This window comes from Pararge aegeria, chromosome 9 (genome assembly GCF_905163445.1).
Source record: "Pararge aegeria chromosome 9, ilParAegt1.1, whole genome shotgun sequence".
NCBI classification, from domain to species: domain Eukaryota; kingdom Metazoa; phylum Arthropoda; class Insecta; order Lepidoptera; family Nymphalidae; genus Pararge; species Pararge aegeria.
Window position 1 is genome coordinate 2,425,597 of NC_053188.1, and position 24,655 is coordinate 2,450,251.

The 24,655-nt window shown below is 38.7% G+C and overlaps 1 protein-coding gene across 2 annotated transcripts in view; it reads left to right on the forward strand.

The window, feature by feature from the left end:
* Positions 1-24,655, forward strand: part of LOC120626185 (protein GDAP2 homolog) — a 135,002-nt gene that overhangs the window by 62,419 nt on the left and 47,928 nt on the right. For both annotated transcript variants that reach the window (XM_039893558.1, XM_039893557.1), the window contains exons 2-7: positions 6,787-6,952; positions 7,870-8,012; positions 9,048-9,180; positions 10,683-10,792; positions 11,756-11,995; positions 23,407-23,554. In XM_039893558.1, coding sequence (XP_039749492.1) covers positions 6,798-6,952; positions 7,870-8,012; positions 9,048-9,180; positions 10,683-10,792; positions 11,756-11,995; positions 23,407-23,554 — 929 coding nt within the window. In that variant the 5' untranslated portion in view covers positions 6,787-6,797. The remainder of the gene's footprint in view (positions 1-6,786; positions 6,953-7,869; positions 8,013-9,047; positions 9,181-10,682; positions 10,793-11,755; positions 11,996-23,406; positions 23,555-24,655) is intronic.

Here is a 24,655-nt window from a genome sequence, read left to right on the forward strand (position 1 = left end):
AAGATCTGGAGGGTGTAGACTCATTCGTGGATGATATTATCGTATGGGGTTCTACTATGGCACAGCACGATGAAAGATTGAAATGTTTATTGGAAAGGGCACGGCAGGTAGGTATCAAATTTAATAAGGAAAAGTGTGAGTTTAGGGTACAGGAAGTAAGTTATTTGGGACACACGTTTAGTGCTGGTGGTATGGCAATTGACAAAAATAAACTTAAGGCTATCGAACTTATGCCGACCCCTCAAGATAGGCCCGCTTTAGAGCGTTTCTTAGGTATGGTAAACTATTTATCAAAATTTATTACAAATTACTCGGAAATAGCATCACCCTTGCGTAGTCTCTTAAAAAAAGACGTAGTTTGGTGTTGGGACGAACAGCATGATAACGCGGTGCGCCAGTTGAAAGGCCGGCTGTGCGCGGCGCCCGTGCTCGCGCTGTACGCGGCGGACGAGCCCGTGCTGCTGTCCGTGGACGCTAGCTCGCACGCGCTGGGGGCGGTGTTGCTGCAGGCGGGACGGCCCGTGGAGTTTGCGTCGTCCACGCTCACTGATACGCAAATTAGGTATGCGCAAATAGAAAAGGAATTGCTAGCTATTGTATTTGCCTTAGAGCGATTTCATCAATATCTATTCGGCCGGGGTGACATCACAGTAGAAACGGATCATAAGCCTCTCGAGGCCCTTTTCAATAAGCCGTTAGATGCCGTACCTGCACGTTTACAACGTATGATGCTAAGAATTCAAGGTTACAGGTTCAAGGTAGTATATAAACCAGGAAAATATATGTTCGTAGCGGACACTCTGTCGCGTGCGCCGTTGCCTGAGCTGATGACAAGTAATGTCTCAGTCGAAGTTGAGGAACAATCTTGCTTTGTGATTGACAACGTAAGGTTCAGTGGTGATAAAATTAACCTAGTTAGAAAAGGAGTCGAATCTGATAAAGAATGTCGAACTATTATAAAGTATATTAAAAATGGCTGGCCAGCAAATAAATATGATGTCGATGAATGCGTGCGAAAATTATGGCCATATAGAGAATGTTTTGAATACATAGATAATATTATTTTGAAAGACAATTTAGTTTATATACCTCAAAGTCTTCGATCCGAAATGATAAACCGGGTTCACGAAGGTCATATGGGCATCGATAGGTGCAAGCGACGTGCTCGGGATGTGATGTTCTGGCCGGGCATGTCGCGTGACGTGGAGCGCGCGGTTCGCCAGTGTGTGACGTGCGCGGAGCACGCGCCGCGGCCCACTCGGGAGCCAATGATCCCGCATAAGATACCTGACCTTCCGTGGTCGAAGGTAGGCTCGGATATTTTTCAATACCGAAACAGGAACTTTTTGCTTCTCGTTGATTATTTTTCAAACTTTATTGAAGTTAGTACATTGAATAGTATTGGGAGTAAGGCGGTGATACAAGCTATGAAGGATCAATTTGCAAGGCATGGAATTCCAGCTCAATTATTGACTGACGGAGGCCCGGCCTACCGCTCTAAGGAATTCATGGAATTTCGGAAGAAATGGGGTTTTGAACATATCTTTACTTCACCCAATTATCCTCAAGCTAACGGTCGAAGCGAAAAAAGCGTTCAGACAATAAAAAATTACTTAATTAAAGCGACTAATTCGGGATCAGATTTTTATTTAGGCTTATTAAACTTTAGAGCATGCCCACGCGAAGGGTTAGCATCTCCGGCGGAATTGCTTATGGGGCGTAGGTTGAGTACCAGACTTCCAGCATACGAGCAGATGCTCAGACCACACCGCGATAACCAGTTAGATTACGATTGCATGTTACGTAAGCAGGCTAAGAGTAAATCATATTATGATCAACACTCGCGAGCGTTGCCTGAGCTAAAGCCGGGAGAGAATGTAGTTATGGTAGATGAAGGCAGACGCAAGCACGCTAAAGTACAAAGTGCAGCGCCTCAGCCGCGCTCGTACTTCGTTACAGACATGTCAGGGAGGCGATATAGACGAAATAGACGTCACTTACTTCGTATTCCTTCAGCGGAGGGCACCGCAATGTTCCAAGAGGAAGAAAAGTGGAGTAGCGCGGAAAGTGATGAACAAAATGCGCCGGATGAGATTTGTGCTTCTGCTACTACTGTCGTAGAAACCTTGCATGACAATGCACAAAGGGTAGAAACTCATAATAATAATGATATAGATATATCAATCAGACCGGCGGCTGTCAAGGCTCGCATTAATCTCAAAAAATATAAATGATTGTTACTCTTAATATAATTATAATTAGGTATGTTCTTACAATGAATTAATTGTTAATATATACTAAGTGCATGAGGTGATTGGCTTATGTATATTTGTACATGTATACATAATCAGTCTACCAGTATTGAATCTATACCTATATGCTTTTAAAATTTTATGGAAGAGATGTTGTGGTTATGTATGTTGTATTATTAATTTTTATGTGGGTATGCCTATAATTAAAAACAATAAAGCAGTTCTGATCAAGTGCCGAGTTTGAATCACAACACTAACCAAACCTAACCTAATACTAAGCCTCATACTAAGAGCACTTTGGTACTGATGAATTATTTATAAATTATTATAAACGTTGCACTCCATAACGTTGTAAAAGTGATAATAAAGTCAATAAGTCCAATTTTAATTAGATGTTACTGTTACGCGGTGCTCGAAAATGACTCAACAAATACGAGTTATGTAAAACTTCGCACCAAGGGTAGGGAAAGCAAATTGCTTTTGATTTTTATCCAGGTACATACACTACTAACTGCTGTATTGTCTTTGTCATTTATGCTAATGCATCAAAGTACGTATATTTTAAGCCGCTTATGAAAAGTTAGGCGTAGTAGAACTTCCATTATGATTTCTCAATTCTCATACTTTTAGCCATATTGTTGCAAGTAATAAAATATAACTGAAACACTTACAGTGAAAGCGGGCTACCATATCTTACTTTTTCGCAAAAAATTAAAAATGGCTGATAAGATTTGAATATTTTATTCATTCCCTTCCCCCAAACGAACCGGGGAAAAAAACAAAAAGAAATAGTCGTTTAAGATATTTATTGATTCATCATATCGACCCCATTACAGGGCACGGATCTCCACCCACGATTAGTAGGGGTTAAGGCTGTAGTCCACCACGCTGGCCCAGTGCGGATTGACGGACTTTACATACCTTTGAGAACATTATGTAGAATTCTCAGGCATGCAGGTTTCCTCGCGATGTTCTCCTTCAACGTCGAAGCAAGTGATATTATTAATTACTTAAAACGCACATAAATTAGAAAAATAACAGGCGTGTGTCGGGATTCGAACTCGGCCCCTTGAAAGTGAAATCGCTGCCCACTACGCTATCACCGCTTCATGTTCATTTATTGATTCAATGTGACAAAAAAACTCACATGTAAGCTTACAGGCTGCTACCTAATTTAATTATTAAAGATAGGTTTGCAAGTATTGCAATTCGGGAATTTATTATTATATATAGGTTTCTTTAGGTGTTACAAAGCTCTCCGTGTCATTTTGGTATGATGTTGATTCCTACTTCGTAAAAGCTACTTAGTGTTTTAACAAGAACGATTCTACTTCAGTATACTTTCATGTATAGGATTGAAGTAAAATCGTCCTTGTAAAAACACAAAGCGAAAAATGAAAAGATAATTTCCTTTTTCCAGTAAAAAGATGCACCTAACAACCAGTTTGTATAAATTAAGTTACTTTTGAAGTTATAATTTATACTTTTTTTTGGTTACGAGACGGAAATCTTCTAAAACGATCGGAACACTAAATCGCTTAGTCGCACGTGGGTAGGGTGGTAACTAGCCACGGCCGAAGCCTCCCACCAGCCAGCCAGGTTTAACTTGTCGTGAAATAGCACGGAAATATACATTTACCCACTTTAGCTTTAAATCGAGCTTTGGTTCAGAGACAAAGTAACAAAACTCAGTTTAATTTTCAAGTGCACACTCAATGGCTTCTCCGTCCCTCTCGCACAGTACGCGCGTGCAAGAGATGGAAATTGCACTGCTGACGTCACTGACCTGGCCCAGTTCGCCCCGATAATATTCCTGCTCCACCGTTGCCACAGAATAGTTTATAAGTACAGTACTTAACAGTTGCTGGCAATTTTTCATGCATATACTAATGCTAGTTCAATTACGAATAACGTGGCCAAGAGTTGTTAGGTATTGGGTTTTTCTGTAAAAGTTATAATGCTAACCCGAATTTGAATTTAGATTTGAATTTAAATTTCGAATATTTTAACTAGAATTTGATTGGTTACCAATTCAGGATAAAAATATTCTATGTCCATCTTCAGGATGCAAGACACACTGATTGTGCCGTGCCTATCATAAGTTACACAAAAAAAAACACACTTTTGCATTTATAACAATACTTGCGATCCCTCGCGACTTCGTCTGCGTATAAGTCAACCTTAAAAGATACTTTAAAGGGGATTTTTTTTTTATAGAAACTTTAAACCTTTACGCAGCGCACTTAGCGGAAGCTCTGAAAAGGAGAAAAAGCCCCGATTTTATATAACCTTATATAACCTATAGTTCACCGTGTTCAAGTGAATAAACAAACACTTTAGTTTTATATATTAGTATAAAATATAAGGTAGTACGGATATCCATCCATAAATCACAGACTACTAATACTAATCAGACCCTACTTGTAAAAATATTCGTGGCACGTAGAAAAGAGCCGCAGGAGACGTGCTGAAGTAACGCGCATCGGTGCGTCCGATGCGGTCGACGTATCATGACGTCATTCACAATTCGTACCAATAAGTGATTAATCGTTACGGTACGATGCGTTAAAACGTTTGGGTTCGATAATTGTCATAGCGCACATATGAACTCGGTAAGGGATTGCCACTCGATCCATCCAGTATTATCGTATGATTGTTTTAGTTTTTTTTTTTTTTTTAATTTGAATCATTATTTTCATTTGTTTAATATTAATTTTTGCTTTTGCTTACTATTTTTGCTTTTAACTTAATGTAATTATTTTTAACCGGACTTACTTCAACGTTGTGTGTACCTGTCAGTGATAACTGTACTCGGACAATAAACTATAATCTAAAATGATTAATGATAATACAGTGTATCGTTGGTATATCTAATGAAATAAATAAATACTTCCTACGCGGGTACGGTGATATCCCTGTGGGTAGGAGCTCGACTTCACTTTTGGGGGGCCGAGTTCGTAACCCAGCACGCTCCTCTAACTTTTCAAAGTTAACATCGTGACGAAACCTGCATGCCTGAGAGTTCTCCATAATGTTCTCGAGTTGTGTGGAGTCTACCAATCCGCACTGGGCCAGCGTTGTGGACTTCGGCCTTAACCCCTTCTCATTGTGGGAGGAACCCGTGCTCTGTAGTGGGCCGGTAAATGGGTTAATATGATGATGATGATGACTCCTTATGCCTATGCAACGTACACTAATCGGAAATTTATCGTAATCGTCTAGTATTTATTAATTTATTTATACTCTTTATTTGCACACAAATAAAAATACAGAAGAAGGATAAAAGAAAACACAGACAGAAGATGTATAAAAAAGGCGGCCTTATCGCTATGTAGCGATCTCTTCCAGGCAACCTTAGGATAAGGAAAACAAAAGGATAACATAGATAGGATAGTAGTGGTAGTAGTAGAGATTGTTGCGACAGAGCTCGTCCGGGGCTACTGAAATAAGCATGGGCTTATTTCTGCTGCAAAGCCGAATTGTTGCAAAGTGCTCTGTGTTGCCGGTGTGTAGGCTATCGCCGCAACTTAGTCTTTCATCGTCATCATCGACAGCCGATTACAGTCCACCGTTATTACCGTTATTATCTCTCCAAACGAGAGGCTTTGTCCATAAACACCGTAATGGTAGCACTGAGGACGCTACTATCCGTGACCCATTACATTCCCTTGGTCGCCTCGTACGACACATGCGGGAAGAGGAGGGCTTGTGATTCCTGCTTTCAGATCTGCAGTCACACGGCACAAAGTCGGGCACACGGATTTCTTCACGGTTTGCTTTATATAGTGCTCCTAGAACGGTGAATAATGTACGAAGTTTGTGCCTTTCATAGAAACATTGGACTATGGGTATTACAGGTATCGACCACGTTGCCTCGTATGCAAAATAAATGTTCGATGAAGCAGTGATGCCCTTAATATTTGATTGAATTTGTTGCCGCTACTTGAATCGGTAGCGAATTGAAATCGTTAAATTTAAGGTTAATTTGTTGGACAAAATATTTATTTATTAAATCATAAATAACAACTTCTGACTAGTGGTTGAGGTGTTTCATTAAGATGAAAGTTTGTGTCGTGATTGTTGACGTATTCTTTTCGCTTTTATACACCTAATTGATTGCAGACTTCAGATTCTGTACCTAAATCACAGTTTTGTGTTTATTAAGAAAGCCAATGCCGTTTACAGAGCCACGATAGGTGGTCTGGATTTTTTTATACGCATTTCTCTGAAAAGTGACGTGAAGTAAAAAAATAGAGAAGGCAGAAAATTATGACTTTTTTGATAACTAACATAAACAATTGAACAGCACTTGAAAGATTTAAGAATACCGAAAAGACCGGAACACGTGGAAATGTCAGGGTTGTATGACGGATGAATGAGCCTTACAGGATTTTTTTTAATGCTAAATAGGTGGATGGGTCTCTAGCGTTGTCGTGTCGAAGGACCATCCCCTTTCTATTAATCAATTCCGGAAATGAACGTTGCATAGTAAAACCGAAGCCGGCCAAGACTAAGAAAGTAAATGTTTTTCCAGAGGGTAGCGTGATGCGAGCGCCGGCTAACGCCGGCGGGGAGCCGCTGGCGCGCTGGTCGGAGAGCGAGCCTGCGCCCCTCACCGACTACGCGGACAGGGCGCCGCCCCTGCACGCCTACCCCGTCTTCCCCTACGACGACCAGATCAACGAGCGCTTGGCAATATGGTAAGAGACTTTTTCTTGGTTCCAGTTTCTTCCTGACAAAAGGAAGAGCTGCCTACCCCATCTTCCCCTGCCACGACCAAATCAACAAGTGCCAGGCAATATGGTAAGCTTTAATGACGAGAGAAAGTTCCTTCTTGTGAGAGCCCAGTCTAATTCTTGGCAGAAACAAAACCTCGTGTAAAAAGTAGCTTAGGTAAATATAAATTACAAGATGACAAAAATACCCAGTTTCTTCTCATACGACGACCAGATCAACGAGTGCTTGGCGATACTGTAAGCTTTAATGCCGAGAAAAGGTTTCTTCTTGTAGAACCCAATTTAATTCTTGACAGAAACATAAACCTCGTGTAACAGTAGCTCAGGTATGTATATAAATAGCGTCGTGATAAGAAGCTCCTGTCTTAATCTGCGACGACCAGATCACCTAGTGCTGTGCCATGATTTTGCTTTTTGGCCACAGATGTATTCTTACCAGATTTACTAGTTTCGAAGTAGCTGTAGGTAAACAGACTTCACTTTTAAAACGCCTAACTCTTTTTCCCCTACGACGACCAGATCAACGAGTGCCTGGCGGTATGGTAATAGACTTTTATTCTTGGTTTTTTTAGGTTCGCCAAAAAATTATACACTGAAACTGGCTTAGGAACTACAAAACATTGAAAAACATAAAGTTATTGTTTACACCCAATTAATTACTCGCAAAACGGCATGCGTATCTGAAAAACACAAGTTCGCGAGTTTACATTGATTATTATTGCTTGTAACTAATTCAAAACTTTGTAATGAAGATGAAAACAGATACAAAAGAAATGGTTAAATAAATATACCATTATTTATGGCCGCGTTTGTTTTTGTTTTTGAATCTTAGTATTTTAAATCTACCTAAGTTTTTTTAAATCAAAGTTTTAACTTTACAGGCAAGGCGACATATCGACGCTAGAAGTGGACGCCATCACAAACTCGACCGACGAGACTCTGCTGGAATGTAACGTCATCAGTGAGAGGATCCTGCAATGTGCGGGACCAGACCTCAAAGAGGAGATCATCACCAGAGGACTAGGTACAATGAAATTATCATTAGGTATAATAGTTATCGCAAACCTAGTTAAGAGCCAATGAATTTTTCCTCCTAACATCGTTTCTTATCATCGTTAAAATACTGTTTTCATAACACATGAATTATATTTAGATTAATACAATATTTTAGCGATTCTTTCTTACTGTAGTCACGTCAATTCTTGAGGTAGGTCATGGGATATTTAATATAACGACGCGACGCGACGGTTTGATAAATGCTTTTATCTATCTACTAGCGGTCCCTCGCGACTTCGTCCGCGTATAAGTCAACCTTAAAAGATAGACATATTCTGACGCGGACTTTTTTTATAGAACCTTTAAAGGGGAACAACTTTAACCGTTTATGCAGCGCACAACGGGGAAGCTCACAAAAGGAAAAATATATCTGATTTTAAAAACATTCTTCATTGGTGCTGGCTTATATTTATCTCAGCGTGATAATATATAGCCTAGAGCCTTTCGCGATAAATGGACTATCCAACTCTGAAATAATTTTTCAAATCGGACCAGTAGTCCCTTAGATCATCGCGTTCAAGTAAACAAACAAACTCTTCAGCTGTCTACAACGTAGAAATGTAAACTGAAATAACACTTTAAGAGGCTTCAGAAATACATTATATATTGCCTCTGAGACTAATCTATGAAACAGAAACGCTAATAGTTTCTGAGTAAACCATTGCCATATTTTTTCAGATAGGTACAGCATCACATGCAAAAGTAAAGTCAAGCGGCACCTGTCACTAGGAACGCGTCGCGTAGCGTAGGCACTATGCGCGTGTCGGTCGTTTATCTTCAATAGGGTTGTCATAAGTAAACATTTAGAATGTTTTGAATTAGTTTGTATGGAAAAATAAATATGCTTCGTTTGAATTCAAATTGTATACGGTGATTCATTATGAAATATACTTATGCACCCTTCAATGTTATTTCGTAATTCCGTTACACGTTGTATATTAGTATAAAATGAATCTTCTCATATAGCCGTTCTCGTGTAAATGTATGGACGTGTTTCTTCCAGAGTGCCGGACGGGCGAGGTGGTGGTGACGAGCGGCTTCGACTTGCGCTGCCGGCACATCATCCACACCGTCTGCCCCAAATACGTGGCCAAGTACCACACCGCCGCCGAGAGCTCGCTACACAACTGCTACAAGTACGTACTGGCCTGGGCCTAAATTCTGCTATTACTATCGTGTCTCAGTGATTTATCAATGACTAGCTGTTGCCCGCGACTTCGTCCGCGTTTGTTTTTGTTTTTGAAACATCCCGTAGGAACCGTTTTTATTAAGATGTAGATGCTGGCATTCAATTTATTTATTTATTTAAACTGTTTACTGCACACCAAAAAAATGGTTGACAAAAGGCGGACTTTATGCTAACGCATTTTCTACCAGCCAACCTTGCGGCGTGCGAGAAAAACAAGTGTGGGTGTGGCAAAAACAAAACATATAATAAAGTACCTAATACATCTTTATATATATATTTCTTGTGTGCGTGTGTATGTCACTGAACTCCTCCTAGACGGCTGGACCGATTTGATTGAATATTTCGGTATGTATTTAGGTGGCACCCTGGATGGTTTAGATTCACAAATCAGTCTCAAAGATGGCGCTGGGGTCAGCTATTATATTATATTTTTAGGTGTCAAAAGTGGTGACTTTACTTTCGGGGGGTCGAGTGCGAATCCCAACAAGAGCCTCTAACTTTTCTAAGTTATGTGCGTTTTAAGTTATTAAAATATCACTTGCTTCAAAGGTGAAGGAACACATCGTGAGGAAACCTGCATGCCTGAGAGTTCTACATTATGTTCTCAAAGGTGTGTGGAGTCTATTACTACGTCCTTAACCCCTTCTCATTTTCGGAGAAGACCTGTACCCTGTAGTGGGAAGGAATTGGGTTGATATGATGATAATTTAGGTGTAGTTTTACAGATATTTTTAAGTTCTTATTTTTAAAATCGGGTGTTGTTTATAAAAAGAACTTATATCTTCAAATCAATAGCTATTCATTTGTTTAGGTGTAGTTCTTATTTTTTTTTAACTCACGATAACTTCTTTATTTTATGTCCAATTAGAATGAATTAAAATATTTTTACTGCTATATTAATACCCTTGATGATAAAACTATTTAGTTAAATAACAATAAATACTGTGACACTAAAATAACCCACTTTTGTTTCCAACGGCAATTTAATAAAATCTTAGAACACAAAAGCTGCTATAGCGACTTGACTATGATAGTTAGATACATTCTCCCGTTGACTTTTTTGTAGGTAATAATAAGTACTCTAATAATGTAGTACAAACTTTTAATGCAACAGCAATAGTTTTGTCAGCGCACGTCAAGTACTGAATTTTATAGGCAAAAAAATCTTGGGTTATATTATTGCAAGTTTCTTAAGGAACTTCAATTTATTTTCAAATAAGAGTATTATATCGGCGCAGTTCTTTCGGAGCCTATTGGCAGGTACAGTCTGCCTAAAGTACCTGTACTTTCTTTCTTTTAATTGTGTGTTTTTATTGCTTTGTGATTTGTATCGTGAACAATAAAGTGTATTTGATTTGATTTGAAAAGGACGCCTCCTTTGCAGAAACCAAATTACCAACAATTATTGTATGAACATAAAAACCTTACCAACTGAATGTCTGTTTCCAGGAACGTGCTCCACGCGGCACGTGAAGCAGGCGCAAAGAGTCTAGCGCTGTGTTTAGTAAGCGCACCGCGGAAAAACTTCCCTCCAGACGTCGCCGCGCACGTAGCCTTACGTAAGTCAATAGGACCTTTGTCCTTGCACTATTACCTTTTTAACTTTTTTAAATAAGTTTGTAATGGGTTCGTTTACTCATTGGTCGAACTTATTATTTAATAATATTTTGTTATTAAAAAAAAAGTTTGTCTGTAAGTTAGTTCACAGAGGTATTCTTAGAAGAAGGTCGATGCGCCACAAACTTAACGCTTAGTCCGATCGTGCCTCTGTATTGCTCGTACCGCGCTTTTGCTTGCACGCTCGGTTCAGGCAGAACGTGACATGAGAAATGCTTATTCGTGCGTGCAGCTTGCGTTCATGGATTCATAGAATGTTATCACGTGAAAAATACTAACACGACAGCAATAAGCAATGATGCTAAATATTATTATTAATATGCACATTATGCACTTAGAAAATGAAATTAAAGTGCTGTTGCCTTGAAAGTATTCAAGTTGCTTGTATCAGAAAATACAAATATGCCGCAATCTTAACTTTTTGTAGCCCATACAAAAAGTTAAATATAGTTTGCAGCATGTTTTTGATCCCCAGTGCACGATACCGCAGTAAATATATATAAGCTAAATATATTGAGAAAAAAGCTTAAAAGTAATTCAGCCAAAAGTAAACACAACTTGAATAGGCACCCACGATACAGGCTAATGTGGGTTCCCACGGAATTTGTTTTGTTCTATGATTGAGTAATTTTAATAAATGTATTTCTTATCGAAAACGTTGGTCCGTCAAATAAGTTTCGGGGAGTATGTCTGTATGTTCGTCAGCAGAAAATCTAGAATTTGCGAATTGTGAATGAGTGTGATGTTCTTTTTGAAATCCAAGATGGCCGCTTTACCAAATCGACAATTTAACGATATGCGTTTCGTTTCTTGGGTGGATATGATATTACTTTGGGATTCCAAGATGGCGGCCTTGCTTATCCGTCGATCGGAGTAGAGCCGCGGCCTGACGCAGTCCCCCGCAGGCACGGTGCGGCGCTTCCTGGAGCAGCACGCGCGGCCGCGGCTGGTGGCGCTGTGCGCGCGCGGCGCTGAGCTGGGCCCGCTGCGCGCGCTGGCGCCGCTGTACTTCCCGCGCGGCGCGCGCGAGGCCGACGCCGCGCGCTGGCGCCTGCGCGAGCCCGGCGGCGCCGACGGCGAGCCCGCGCACCCCGAGCGCCGCATCCGCATCATCCGCAACCCGCACGAGCACAGCGCCGCCCACGGTGAGCCCCCGCCATACTTGTCCGCCTCGCCGCACTCCCCGCGCGCCGCGGACTCAGCCGGGCGGCGCGGACGGCGAGCCCGCGCACCCCGAACTATTTACTCACAATAAATCTAAAATCCTACGTTGAAAAATTCGTCGGCACAAAATAGGAACTATTTACTCACAAAAATCTAAAAACATCCGTTGAAAAAGTCGTGGACACAGACTAAGAAACTTACGGAAACCGCGTACACGACTAATATTGAAGTGTCAAAAACCACTCAACTTAAGTAGTGTTTATTTATTTATTTATTTATTTAAGGGTTGTCCCTTAACAGGTTACAACAACAACTCTTAAAAACTAAACACTACTATAAGACCGACTTTCCATATCTTAGGGAAAATCCCCTCAAATAGCGATCTGTTAAATATGATAGTAAGGGGAATCGCAAGAATCTTAGCACAGTTTTTGATAAAAATAGGAGGAACTTGATCAGCTCCGGCCCCTTTATTTATATCAATATTTAAGAGCATTTTTTGACATCTTCTACTGAGAAAATTAAGTTATCCAAGACACTAACAGAATTCTGTATATTATCAGATATCTTATTAGAAAAGGCCGAAACATTAGAGTTACCTGAAGCAGACGTGTTGTAAACACTGGAGAAATGATTAACAAATTGGTTACATATACTGACGCCATCAGTAAAAGTATGATTATTATAAACCATAGATGCAGGGAAATCACACTTATTATTGCGTCGCTGCTTCAGATAACTCCAAAAATACTTTGTATTGGACTTTAAACTAGCTTCCACCCTATCAATATATTTTTTATAACAAGAACTTATAAGTATCTCACACCTAGATCTCAGCAACTTGAACTCGATTTCATCAAGCGGATTACCAAATTTTCTAAATCGAATTCTATATTTATCCTTTTCCTCGACTCGTTTGATGAGGTTTCTAGTATACCAATAAGGATATTTTTTATTTTTAATAGGTTTCAATGGTATACGTGTTTTAACAATATCCTTAATTACAGAATAAAAACAGGACACCATGTCATTTACGTTCAAACTGTCAGAGAAAACTTGGGTCCAAGATATTTTTTCAAGGTCTCGATTTACCAAATTATAATCAGCTGAAAAGAAATCTTGTATTTTGTACTTATTAGAGGTGACTAATTCTTCGATTACCAAGTCTAAGGAAATTTCTAAAGGAGGATGGTATTTATCCACCTTACATAAACAAATCGAACCATTAGTAATTTGAATGTTACCTACACTGCTGAGAACCAGATCTAAGATTTTATTAAATGAGTTACGAACACCGTTAAATTGCAACAAATTGTTTTCAGACATAAAATCTATAAGACATGTACCTATATGAGAGTTGTAGTTTTCAGGCAATAGATTGCCTTGGAATGGTTGCCAATTTATCGCAGATATATTAAAGTCACCAAGAATTAAAGTGCGCTCTTGTTCCAGCACTGCAGCAGATGCTTGATCAGTAAATCTTTCTAGTACATCAAATCTAATTGGGGACGGCAGATACACAGTACATAGTGATAAGATTTGCGATACAGATCCAGACTTATATACTATATTAATCCATAGACATTCAGAAGTACCTTCCCACTCAAACGTTCTATAACATTTATGTTTCACAGCAATCATAACACCCCCTCCTTCTTGTTTTAAGTTTGACTCAGTGGTTTCACGATCCCGACGGAATAGTTGATACCTTTCATCGATAATTTCATTATCGTATATATTGGAATTTAACCAGGTCTCAGTAAAAGCTATTACATCGTAATCCGAGTTTAAAATTGAGAAATAAACATCAGAATACTTTGTCTTTATACCTCGTACATTTTGATAATAGATTCGTAACGACGACATTTTGAAAGATATATCATTATGTAAACAAGCAATAAAAAGTTTCACGAAAAATTACCAAACTATACTAAATTATACTAAAGTATGAAAAATGTCTGCATTTTTTATATAAACAACATCACTCGATATATTTTTCCTCATGAAAATATTTCCGTTCCGAGACCAGACAAATTGCCACTGATTTTCCTTTTTAAACTTTCTAGCCTGAGCATGAAGAGCCTTCGCCTCGGGGCTTAGATGTTCCATGATAAAAACGCCACACTTTTCGCCTGCGAGCCCTAGGTGCGAAGTATTAAGTTTATCCTCCTTGGATTTATTTTTATTGAATTTAATTATACTAGCGTAAAACTGGTCTCTTGTAATGGGGCTGAAAAACTTCACCAAAACAGTTCTAGGACGAGGGGAGTCTTTATTGAGTTTCGCTATCCGGGTACATTTCGAAATCTGACCTTCTTTAATGGGGTTCCCCGTTATTTTGCCAATCTGTTCGACCATATTTACCAAGTTTTCATTCCTATGTTCCGGTACGCAATGTATCTCTAAATTACAAGCTCTTGACTCCCTTTCGAAAAGGTACAACCTACTATGAAGATTCCTCACATCGGTACGTAGATCCTCGTTTACTTTTTTCAGGAGATGCATGTCATTCTTGGCTTCATCTAATTCGTGTTTTATCTCGTCATATTTTGATGAAAAAAAGTCAAGAGACTCCTGCATGATGTTAAATTTTTCATCAATTAGATTAAGCAAAGCACGTTTCTGCTCCTCCTGGGACTTAGATAGACTGTTCAGGATGTCAGTTTTAAACGATTGGAAGTCCTGAGAATATTTTGAGGACGTGCTATCAGATACACCAACAAGCTCAACGCCTTTAACGGGCGTGCTGTCAGAGTTTTTAGGGCCCTTCTTACTCACGGCTTTACATGCTGGACATTTCCATGTCGCTTTATATGAAGCTGATAGTTTATTATAATTTTCCTTGGTCATACTTATGCATAAATAATGAAATGTAGAAGCGCAAAGCGAGCATTTTATCAATTCCTTTGACTCAAGGGTAGAACTGCAAGCAACACAAATAAGTGGCATACTGCTTTCTTCGTTGCGCACAAGCGATAATAAACTTTGAAGCGATAGGAACTGCGTTCAGGTTAAGAAGTACCTAACCACGCAAGCGAGTGATGCAACATGCGATGCAATAGATGCGAGTGTACCGCGAGTTGTCGTAGGTCCGGGACAAACTGATTCACCTACAAATTATTGAGTTATTTTTACTTAAAACCACAAAAACGTTTTGGCACTTTAATCACTTTTATGATAATTGTGTTAATTAGCTTTTTCTCTAACTAACAGTATAATTTTTGAACGGAATAAACACGGAAATACACAGTTATCGAATTAAATCGAGGGAACGCGTTGACACCGTGTAACTATTCGACACCTCGTGTTTTTCGAACAGGCCATCAAATCAGTCACATATCATCAATCAATCTAAACATTCACCATAAATGATGGTAAATGAGTAAATGAGACAAAATGTTTCCTGCCCATGCTAGTCAAGAAGATGGGCGAGTCAAGTCGCGCAGCATTTTTTTTTACGATGACATTATGAAAGCTGACCATAAAATCGGATAAGTTTGTAAGCAAGCAACATTCCGCGAGTGTGAAATGAGACGTGCGCGGGACATTTTCACTGTTTTTGGACACAATGCATTCAATAATGGCTAAATGAGGCTTCTGTATCATCTTAATTCTGTGGTCGTTCCGCTAGTAGAAAAATAAATTGCGCAGTGGTTGGTTTTGCTGCTGACTAATTATTCCAACTTCTGAGAACGTTTTTCATCATTTATGTCTACACATATTGATAACAAGTTATATATCGATGACAAATCCTTCAAAGAACCTGCAAAGTGCGAGTCAGACTAGAGCACGAGAGATTCCGTACCTTTATATAAAACAACGGCAAAAAAATAATGTCCTTTGCATAGAAACCCCCTTAAATATTTATTATGTTATTTAGTTTTAGTTGTTAAAGCGGCAACAGAGATACATCATCTGTAAAAATTTTAACTGTCTATCACGGTTCATGAGATATAGCGTAGCATGGTCACAGAGGGACAGACAGACAGACGGACGGACAACATAATCTCAGTAATATGGTCCCTTTTCCCCTTTGGACACATCATCATCATTATCATATCAACCCATTACCACTGCAGGGCCACACGTGAAAAGGGTTTAGAGCCCACCACGCTGGCCTTGTGCATTGGTGGAGTCCATACTCCTTTGTGAACATTATAGAAAACTCTCAGACATGCAGGTTAACATCAAGACGTTTTCCTTCAATATTGAAGCAAGTGATATTTTAACTGCACAAAACGCACATACCTTAGAAAATTTAGTGGATTCGAACTTGGACACCCGATACTGAGGCCGAAGTCCTAACCACTAGGCTGTGACACTGCCTTTGGCACGGAACCCTAAAAATTACAATAGCGGAAAAATAATTGTTCAACATTTGCCGATGCGCCATTTGTACTTCCTATAAAAAACTATAAATAAACGGATAGGTACATAAATAAAATCAGACCGTTTGTTATCTATAAACGCGCCCTATTTAATTGGGTGAGCGATAATATCACCTTATCTCACTTATTTGTTATGCCCAGTGTTGGATTTTTCGATAACATACGTCTGTGTATTGGTGTTTTTAAAACTATTGATTCAAGGAAAGTTGAATAGCCATGGCATAAACCGTCGAGCATGGAGCCCTGAGCTATACGATCTACAGTGACTCTAGACAATAATAATAATAATAATATTAATAAAGCTTTATTTACATTCCTTACAATTAAGTACCTAACTGGCTAAATATAATAGAGTTAAATACAATTTTCCTTAATCCTAAATTCTTATTTTCTATTTTAATGTTTTCATAACTAAGTAATACATTGCCCTTATTGTACTTATACTATCTAAATTAGAACATTTATGTAAGGACCGCCAGCGGCGGTAAAAGCCTCCTCCATATTTTTCCATTTGCACCTGTCCTTTGCAAGAGTACTGCATGTCTTACCCGCAACATTCGCGATGACTCTAGACAATATTCAAAGTAATTAATATTTAATACAGCAGTCATAAAAAATTAAAACATTAATTTTTGCATTAAGTATTTAAAAGCAAACAATTATTTTTTGTTAAAACGACAACAATCGATTGAATTGATAGGACGCTTCTTAACAACAAACCATCAATTTTTTTTACCCTTTAATTGTCGAAACCTGGAGAGAATTAAGTCATGATAATATATACAACGTGTAAATGAAAACCGAAATAAAACTTCACAGGCTTTAGAGTTACATTATGTACTTTCTCTGAGACTTATCTGTGAATCCGAAAACCTAATAGTTTTTGAGTAAACCACTGCCATAATAGTATTTACTGAAAGAAATCAAATACAGCCTTAAAATCACATGCAAAATTAAAATCAGGTGACTCCGGTCACTTTATTGAGTACGTACGCCTCACGTAGCGTAAGTATACGCGTGTCGGTTTTTTATATTCAATAGGGTTGTCATAAGTTAATACATAGAATGTTTCGAATTAGTTTGTATGGAAATATATATATGCTTCTTATGATTTAAATTTTTTACAGTTTTATTGCTTATGAAATATACTTATGCATCATTGAATATTATTTCGTAATTCTGTTACACGTTGTATATATACACCGATAGCTCAATTAATCTATTCTATCTACGGTAACTCTAAGCAATAAATAGCTCTTAAAAATTTGAGATCTGACATTGTACTGTTTGCTGTAGATACATCTCCAATTTTTAAGACTGATTGGGGTAGGCATAACTCTAACGATGAAAGCCGTGCTATTTCGCATGTGACGCACTGGGTTTACTGTCGTTAATTTACTTTTAAATGCAAAAAAAAAAATGTCTGTGACATTTATTTTACCAAATTTAAAGAAATTTGATAAAAATATAATAACAAATGTAGAATCACAAAAAATTTTGCATTCCACAGTTTTTTTGGGCATTACCTTGGATTGTAAGCTTTAGTACCCATATAGATACAGTAACGGCTAAACTAATTTCGGCTGCCTACGCCGTTAGAAAGTCAAGACAGATTTCGCATATCGTTTGCGAAGATGCAGAAGTCATTTGTGGGATTGAGTATAATATTTTTTATGCTTTTATAAGATTCCCAAGGTAACTTTGGACCTACCAGTGCATAAATTGAAACAATGTGACAAAACGCAAATAAATAGTGGTAACTATACGATTGATGTGTTTCTTAACGACAAAGCTGCTTGGAAGCAGGCTCCGCTCTCATCTTTCACAAGATAGAACATTCTAAAGATTCTAAAGACTGTAAAATGAGGTTTAAAAAGAGCAATCTATTCTCTTCTCGATAGAAGAGAATAGATTGCTCCCGGTGGTAGAGTCATTACAAACCGACTGACTTGACTTTTTAAAAATGCTTATAAACTAGGCCTAGTTAAGTAAGAAAAATGCATAAAAAAATATTTATTTATTTTTTTATACTCTTTTTATTGTATATACTCTCTATTTGCACACAAAAACAAAATACAGAAGCTAAATAAAAAAAAAAACAAAGATAGAAGCAGTTTACAAAATCGCTAACATGACTACATACTTTACTTGCTACTATTTAACAGGCATTACATTCTACTGGACACCGGCCTTAAAATGTCGTAGAGTACATTTATTTAAAGCTTTTTTTGTTGTATGACAAAGTTGCTTTTTATTGTCAAATAAAGTTCTAGGTATTGCTCATTTATATTAAATCACGTTTAGTAAACAATTAACTTATCGCCTATTAAACAAAACCGGATCCATTTGAAAGTCGCCGTATTCCCACTAGGCACGTCTTATCAGATATTATACCAGTGATCGGTTTATCGTTCACCTGTTGACGCATTCGCAGCTATCGATTGATTCGGTTCACACTATTTCGTTAAAAAAAAGGGTACAGTGCTATTGTATGAATTCGTATAGAGTGTGTGTTAAAATGGATGTTGTACCGGCTGTGCATATTGAGATGAAACCGCGCCCTACGGGTAAGGAGTTATTGTGATTCGAAATAAGCCTTTGTTATGTGTTAATAGTAGTCTCAAATGCACCAAAGATATGTTAGCTCCCTTTGTGTGTTCTATCGACTCCATAATGGAGAGTGTTCAAATTCAAATTCTAAATTTCTTTATTCATGTAGGTCTATCACAGGCACTTATGAAGCGTTCATACAAATATGTTTAAATAATTGTAAGGGGATGGTGATAACTTCGTACGCCAACTTAAACCTAAAGCTACGTGGGTCCCAAACGCGCCCTGGTCTAAGAGTCCTGAAGAGTTGTTTGAATTGATCCCACCTTCTTATCCTTCTTATCTCTGACATCTTCATCATCTGATGCGTTCCCTTTAGCGAGGTTATTCAAGGGGCGGGTAAACAAATTCCTTAAAACTTCCTCTGGTGCTGCAGATGTATATGGGTGGCGGTGTTCACTTAACATCAGGTGACCCACTTGCTCGTTTTCCTGCTATTAATATAAAAAATAAAAAGTAAACAGCTCGTCCAGGGTCTATCGGCTGGCATATTCGAGGGTCGATTGGCGTAGTGGGCAGCAACCCTTCTTTCTGAGTCCAATTCCCACAACTGGAAAATGTTTGTGTGATTAACATTAATGTTTTTCAGTGTCTGGGTGTTTATCTGTATATTGTAAGTATTTATGTATATTAGTCATCAGTCATCTTAGTACCCATAACACAAGCTGTAGCCGGGCTGTAGGGCGTGGTTGCCAGTGTAATTACAGCCACAAGATGCTTAAAACCTACACCTCAGGTAGATGAGCATGAGGTGGCACATGGCAGTGGCGTGCACTTCATACATGCACAAAAGCACTGCATACCCAAATTATTTTATATAACCCGTATTGAAGGGGAATTTTTCCGTTTTATGCCATGTACCTGCTTTATGCATACCCTGGTCAGAAACCCTCTGCTCGCCACTGGCACATGGTAGGTCTTTTCCTAGAATGCCCCGCGACGTGTTTCTTTGTTCATACTTACCTTTAGGATCATCTGCTCAACTATTTCTATAAAAAACATTGTTCCGGCACCATAACTTTAATTATAAGCTACTTAGAATCGCCGCTCAGGCATCCCCTGACAGTGTATTTTTTAAACGTTGGCAAAAAGTGCACCAGATTCCAAACATTAAATAATATAAAATAGTTGGATTCTAATTTTAATTATTTGCTGTTTTTTTTCTTTTTTTTTTTTTAAATGTCTTTTTTTATGTTAACCTCTCAATCTTGTATATGGGTCCCCGACCTGAAATAACGCGTTTCCATAACGCTAACACGATATACTATCTTTATGTTCTTAATAATAGTAATTCTTAATGCACTGAGTTGTTTATTGTATTTGTCTACCAATGAGTAATATGTCAGAACCGGTCATAGCTTCGGTTTTACATTCTGAGTGCCGAGTTCGAATCCCACCTCCTCTTACCTTGTTATGCACGTTTTGAGCGATTAAAATATCACTTGCTTCAACGGTGAAGGAAAACATCGTGAGGAAACATGCCTGAGTTCTTCCCCATATTGTTATCAAAGGCGTGTGGAGTTCACCAATTCGCACTGGGTTAGAGGTGGACTACGGCCTAAACCCTTCCCAATGTGGGAGGAGACCCGTGCTCTGTAGTGGACCGTAATGGGTTAAAGATGTAACTCACTAATGAAGATCTTTCGTCACACAATACACGTTTTCGGTACAGATAACTATAAGTAAACGTTTGTATAACGTCACTGTAATAATACTGGCAAAAATGCACTAGCCTAATTTCTTATCTTACTTACATATTAACTTTTTTGTCGTTACTTATCTGAGACGTGATTCGCCCGCCTCGTAATAAACTAATAAAGCTTTAAATGTAGTTTATTTCGTCGTAGTCAAATTATTTTCACCTGTTTGTTGTGTGATGTAACAATGGTTGACTATATTTTTATTTTATTTTAACGTTTTTAACGAAAATACGTGAACATTGTTATGCTGTTATGTGCTGGTGTGATCAAAGTGTTAAATACGTTATGAACCAATTTAAGAACAGAGTGCCCGCAAGTTTTCAAGTAAACTAACGGTTCATTGACGTTAACGGAAATGGAAAATCAAATGTTGCAATTTGACCAGTTCATAGTAAAGTGACAAACTGACGGCACGTTTGACAACTAAAAATCGGTTGTCTGTAAAGTTACGTACTTTAATTTTACGTGATAACGTGCTTCCGAGTAGAAGAGAGATAAATGCGTCACAAGTCGAACGCTTAGGTCGATCGTGCCTCTCTATCGCTTGTTCCGCGCTCTCGCTTGCACGTTCCGTGCAGGCGGAACGTGACAATGAATCATGCTTTTCCGTGCGTGCCGGCGTTTATCGATTCATAAGACGTTATTACATCAAAAATATACTAGAGGCTCTGAGCCTCTATATGACTTTAGTATCTATTATTTTTGTTACAACTTGCTCCTACTTTTATTTCTATATTCTTCGCACTCCGCCGAAGCCTTGCCGACTTTTCTGGCACTGCACATCACAAACGTCATGATAGGACAACTACATAAATTGAAAGATTGAAGTATCTCCGGTTCGTTAACTAAAAACTCAAACTAGGTGCTCTGCGTTCGATGGAATTATTTTACATGTGACATAACTGGAGAAACGAAAATAAAATGAACTATTAGAAAACTACCTAATCGCGAAAAAAGCAACCTTTTTTGACATGCTTATTGATAAATAAATATACATAGGTGTTGATATGCTTAACCCAGCTTTTGAGTATGATCGTAAGTATTTTAAACCATATTAAACTTAATTAAAACTGACTTCCAAATTTTTTCGTCAATGTCAGAAAAATCTTAACCATATTACACTAATTTTTGACGGTGAACCTTTCCATTCGAAATGAGCTAACTACATTAAGAGCTTTGGTACATTTTATAAGGGTCTCATCAAGACGGTCGGGAACTGAAATCATCCGAAAACATTCGCGAAACAAAAAACAACTCGCATTCTATACATTTACTCTAAAACTGCACACTCTGTGTGAGTATAATAGCACATCCGAGTTAGCAAATATCTGTCATTCTCAGTGGAGAACAAAACGCACAAGTTCGATAACTAAATATAAATCATACCAAAGTTAAGTTGATAAGTTACAAAGGGGGGTTCTGTACATAATATACTGGTATATGGCAAGCTATCTCTGTGCAAAATATTGTTACGATCAGTTTAGCTGTAATTAAGCCTGCATGAAAAACAATGCTATTTAATGTTAATCCCGGGATGCTTTTCCGGAAATCCTTTGTCTATCTAAAGGATGCAAGGTATCTTAATGTGACCAAATTTATATCATCAAAATTCGTGAAGTGGTAGAGCCGAAATCTTTTGGTCTCAGGGAGTTTATTTTACTTTGTGTTGAAACCTTTATTTTTCTGGGTTAAAATTTATCGTATAGCCGTCTCCAGGATGCGATATCTCTGCTAAATTCCACCAATATAAGTTTAGCGGTCAAGCCATACATCATCTTTTTATACCTAGCAGTAATTTTTACCAGCCAGATGAATACATCTATGTTTATCTCCAGTATGCAAGCTAAATGTGTGCCAAGTTTCATAGGAATCGGAGATTGGGAATTTAAGTAACAAAGAAACAAATAATTACCCATCACTCTTAGTATATAAGTAACACCAACTGCGTATACGAGATAGCAGATGTGATAGTTGTATTTCATTCGAGATATTATCGTTATCAACGCCGCAATGCAGGATTTTTGTTTTTCCGCCTTCCTTTGTTTGCTGTTTAGTCAGACGTTTAAACCGCGCGGCGATGCGATTATTTGCCTCCGTCAAATAGATCGTTGTTTTTGATAAGCTGATTTCTGCGTATGAAATGTGATATCACGTTATCACAAACTACTAGATTCCCACCATGGTTGTCATGGCTGACGAAATTGTTATGATCGTACCAAAGTGACGGTTTTGCTATAGTTGGCGGGTAATTGGTTGATAACGACCATGGGTCTGAGTGAACAAGGCCGTGGGATATGGCACTCTTTTTAAAGGACCTATGTCCAGTAGTGGAACTTGCAATGCACAAATGTTGAACTGCGATTTATTTGCCTACTTTTTTATAATTTGTACTAACTTATCTTAGTTTTTTGACGGCCGATTTATTAGTATTATAATATAAAATAACTAAATAAAAGTCATTTATTTCGACCGACTTGGATCATAAATGATTAGTAAAATACAAAGTTAAATATTAGTAAACTTAGCCTAAGGAAATAGTTTATATCCCTTCTGGCATGCCCGATTGGAAAGCACATGTACCATGCAGCAATGGCACAGCTACTGACAATCCATCCTGCCAGCAAATGCCCTCAGAAGCTTGGCGGTGCTACTTCCCTGACGAGTTCGGTAATTAAACGGTGTCGTTGTGCACAGCGGAGGACGACACGTCGCTGTGTGACGAGGACGCGGCGGTGGAGGCGGCGGCGGCCTTCGCGCGCGCCTGCTCGCCCGACACGCAACTACTGCTGCCCGGCAACGCGCCCGCACAGCCCGCGCCGCGGCGGCACTACGACACCGACCAGTGAGTACCTCACCTTTACTGCCCACACTACTTTTTGACTAGCGAGCACCGGAGACGGCGATCATCATTTTTACAACCTCCGATAACCACCTGAGGGGTGAGAGCGCGAGATCGCCATGAGAAGAGCCCCAGGGCTCGACGACATCGGGGGGAGTGGGAGACGTCCACCCGATGGTGCCACCTGAGAGGACTCTGACCTCGGCTCGGTTCGACGTTAATCTGACTGTTAAGATTAACGCTTTGGACTCGATCCCCGGAAGGGCAATTTAGGAATTTCGTTCCTGTGGACACTGAGGACAAACAATACTTCCTTTTACAATCCCATCGTTCGCACGTGCCGCGTTTATAATGATTTTGTATCAATATAGAAAATCTTATTTTGCAAATTGAAAAATGGAATAATCTTATCAATTTAGTGCCTTGTCATCGGTTCTCAATATATCTACAACGTTTGAAAGAAATCAGACTGTTTGAAGAGGGTTAAAATCAAGTCCAAAAGGGTCTGTTAGTAACATACCCTACAGGTGAAGCTAATATGAGGCGTGTAAATTTTTTAAAATCAAATTTATAACCACTATTCCACGTAATTTTAGAGATTAAATTATTTATATATACAATAAATAATTGAATAAAAAATTAAGGTTCAACAGTGGCTAGTTACAACCTAGATCCCTAGGTCTAGAGTTGAGCATGTTCGACTGCACATAACGAGGTTATGGGTTCGGATTCACTGAAGAGCTAGCTAGAATGAAGAAATTCTTAGTACCATCCTGAAGCTTGGAAATGGATGATTCATCCCCGTGCCTCGGTGAGCAAATAAAGCTGCCTTTGCTGCGCCTGATATCTTTCAGGTCGTGTCATTGTGTGTGAGGGAATAGTGAGTGCACCTGTGTTTGCGCACACACCTTTTCTCTATAATATCTCCCGGATGGTTGGTCATTCATAGTTGGTGGATCGGTCAGGATAGGCAACTGTTTTCTTTAAACAAGACGTGCCGCCAATACCTTCTAGGTACCTACTAGGTACTGAGAGGATACAACCAATATTGGTGGTATCCTCTTTGACTCGGTATCTATTATTACCACTAACATGTGAGGATAA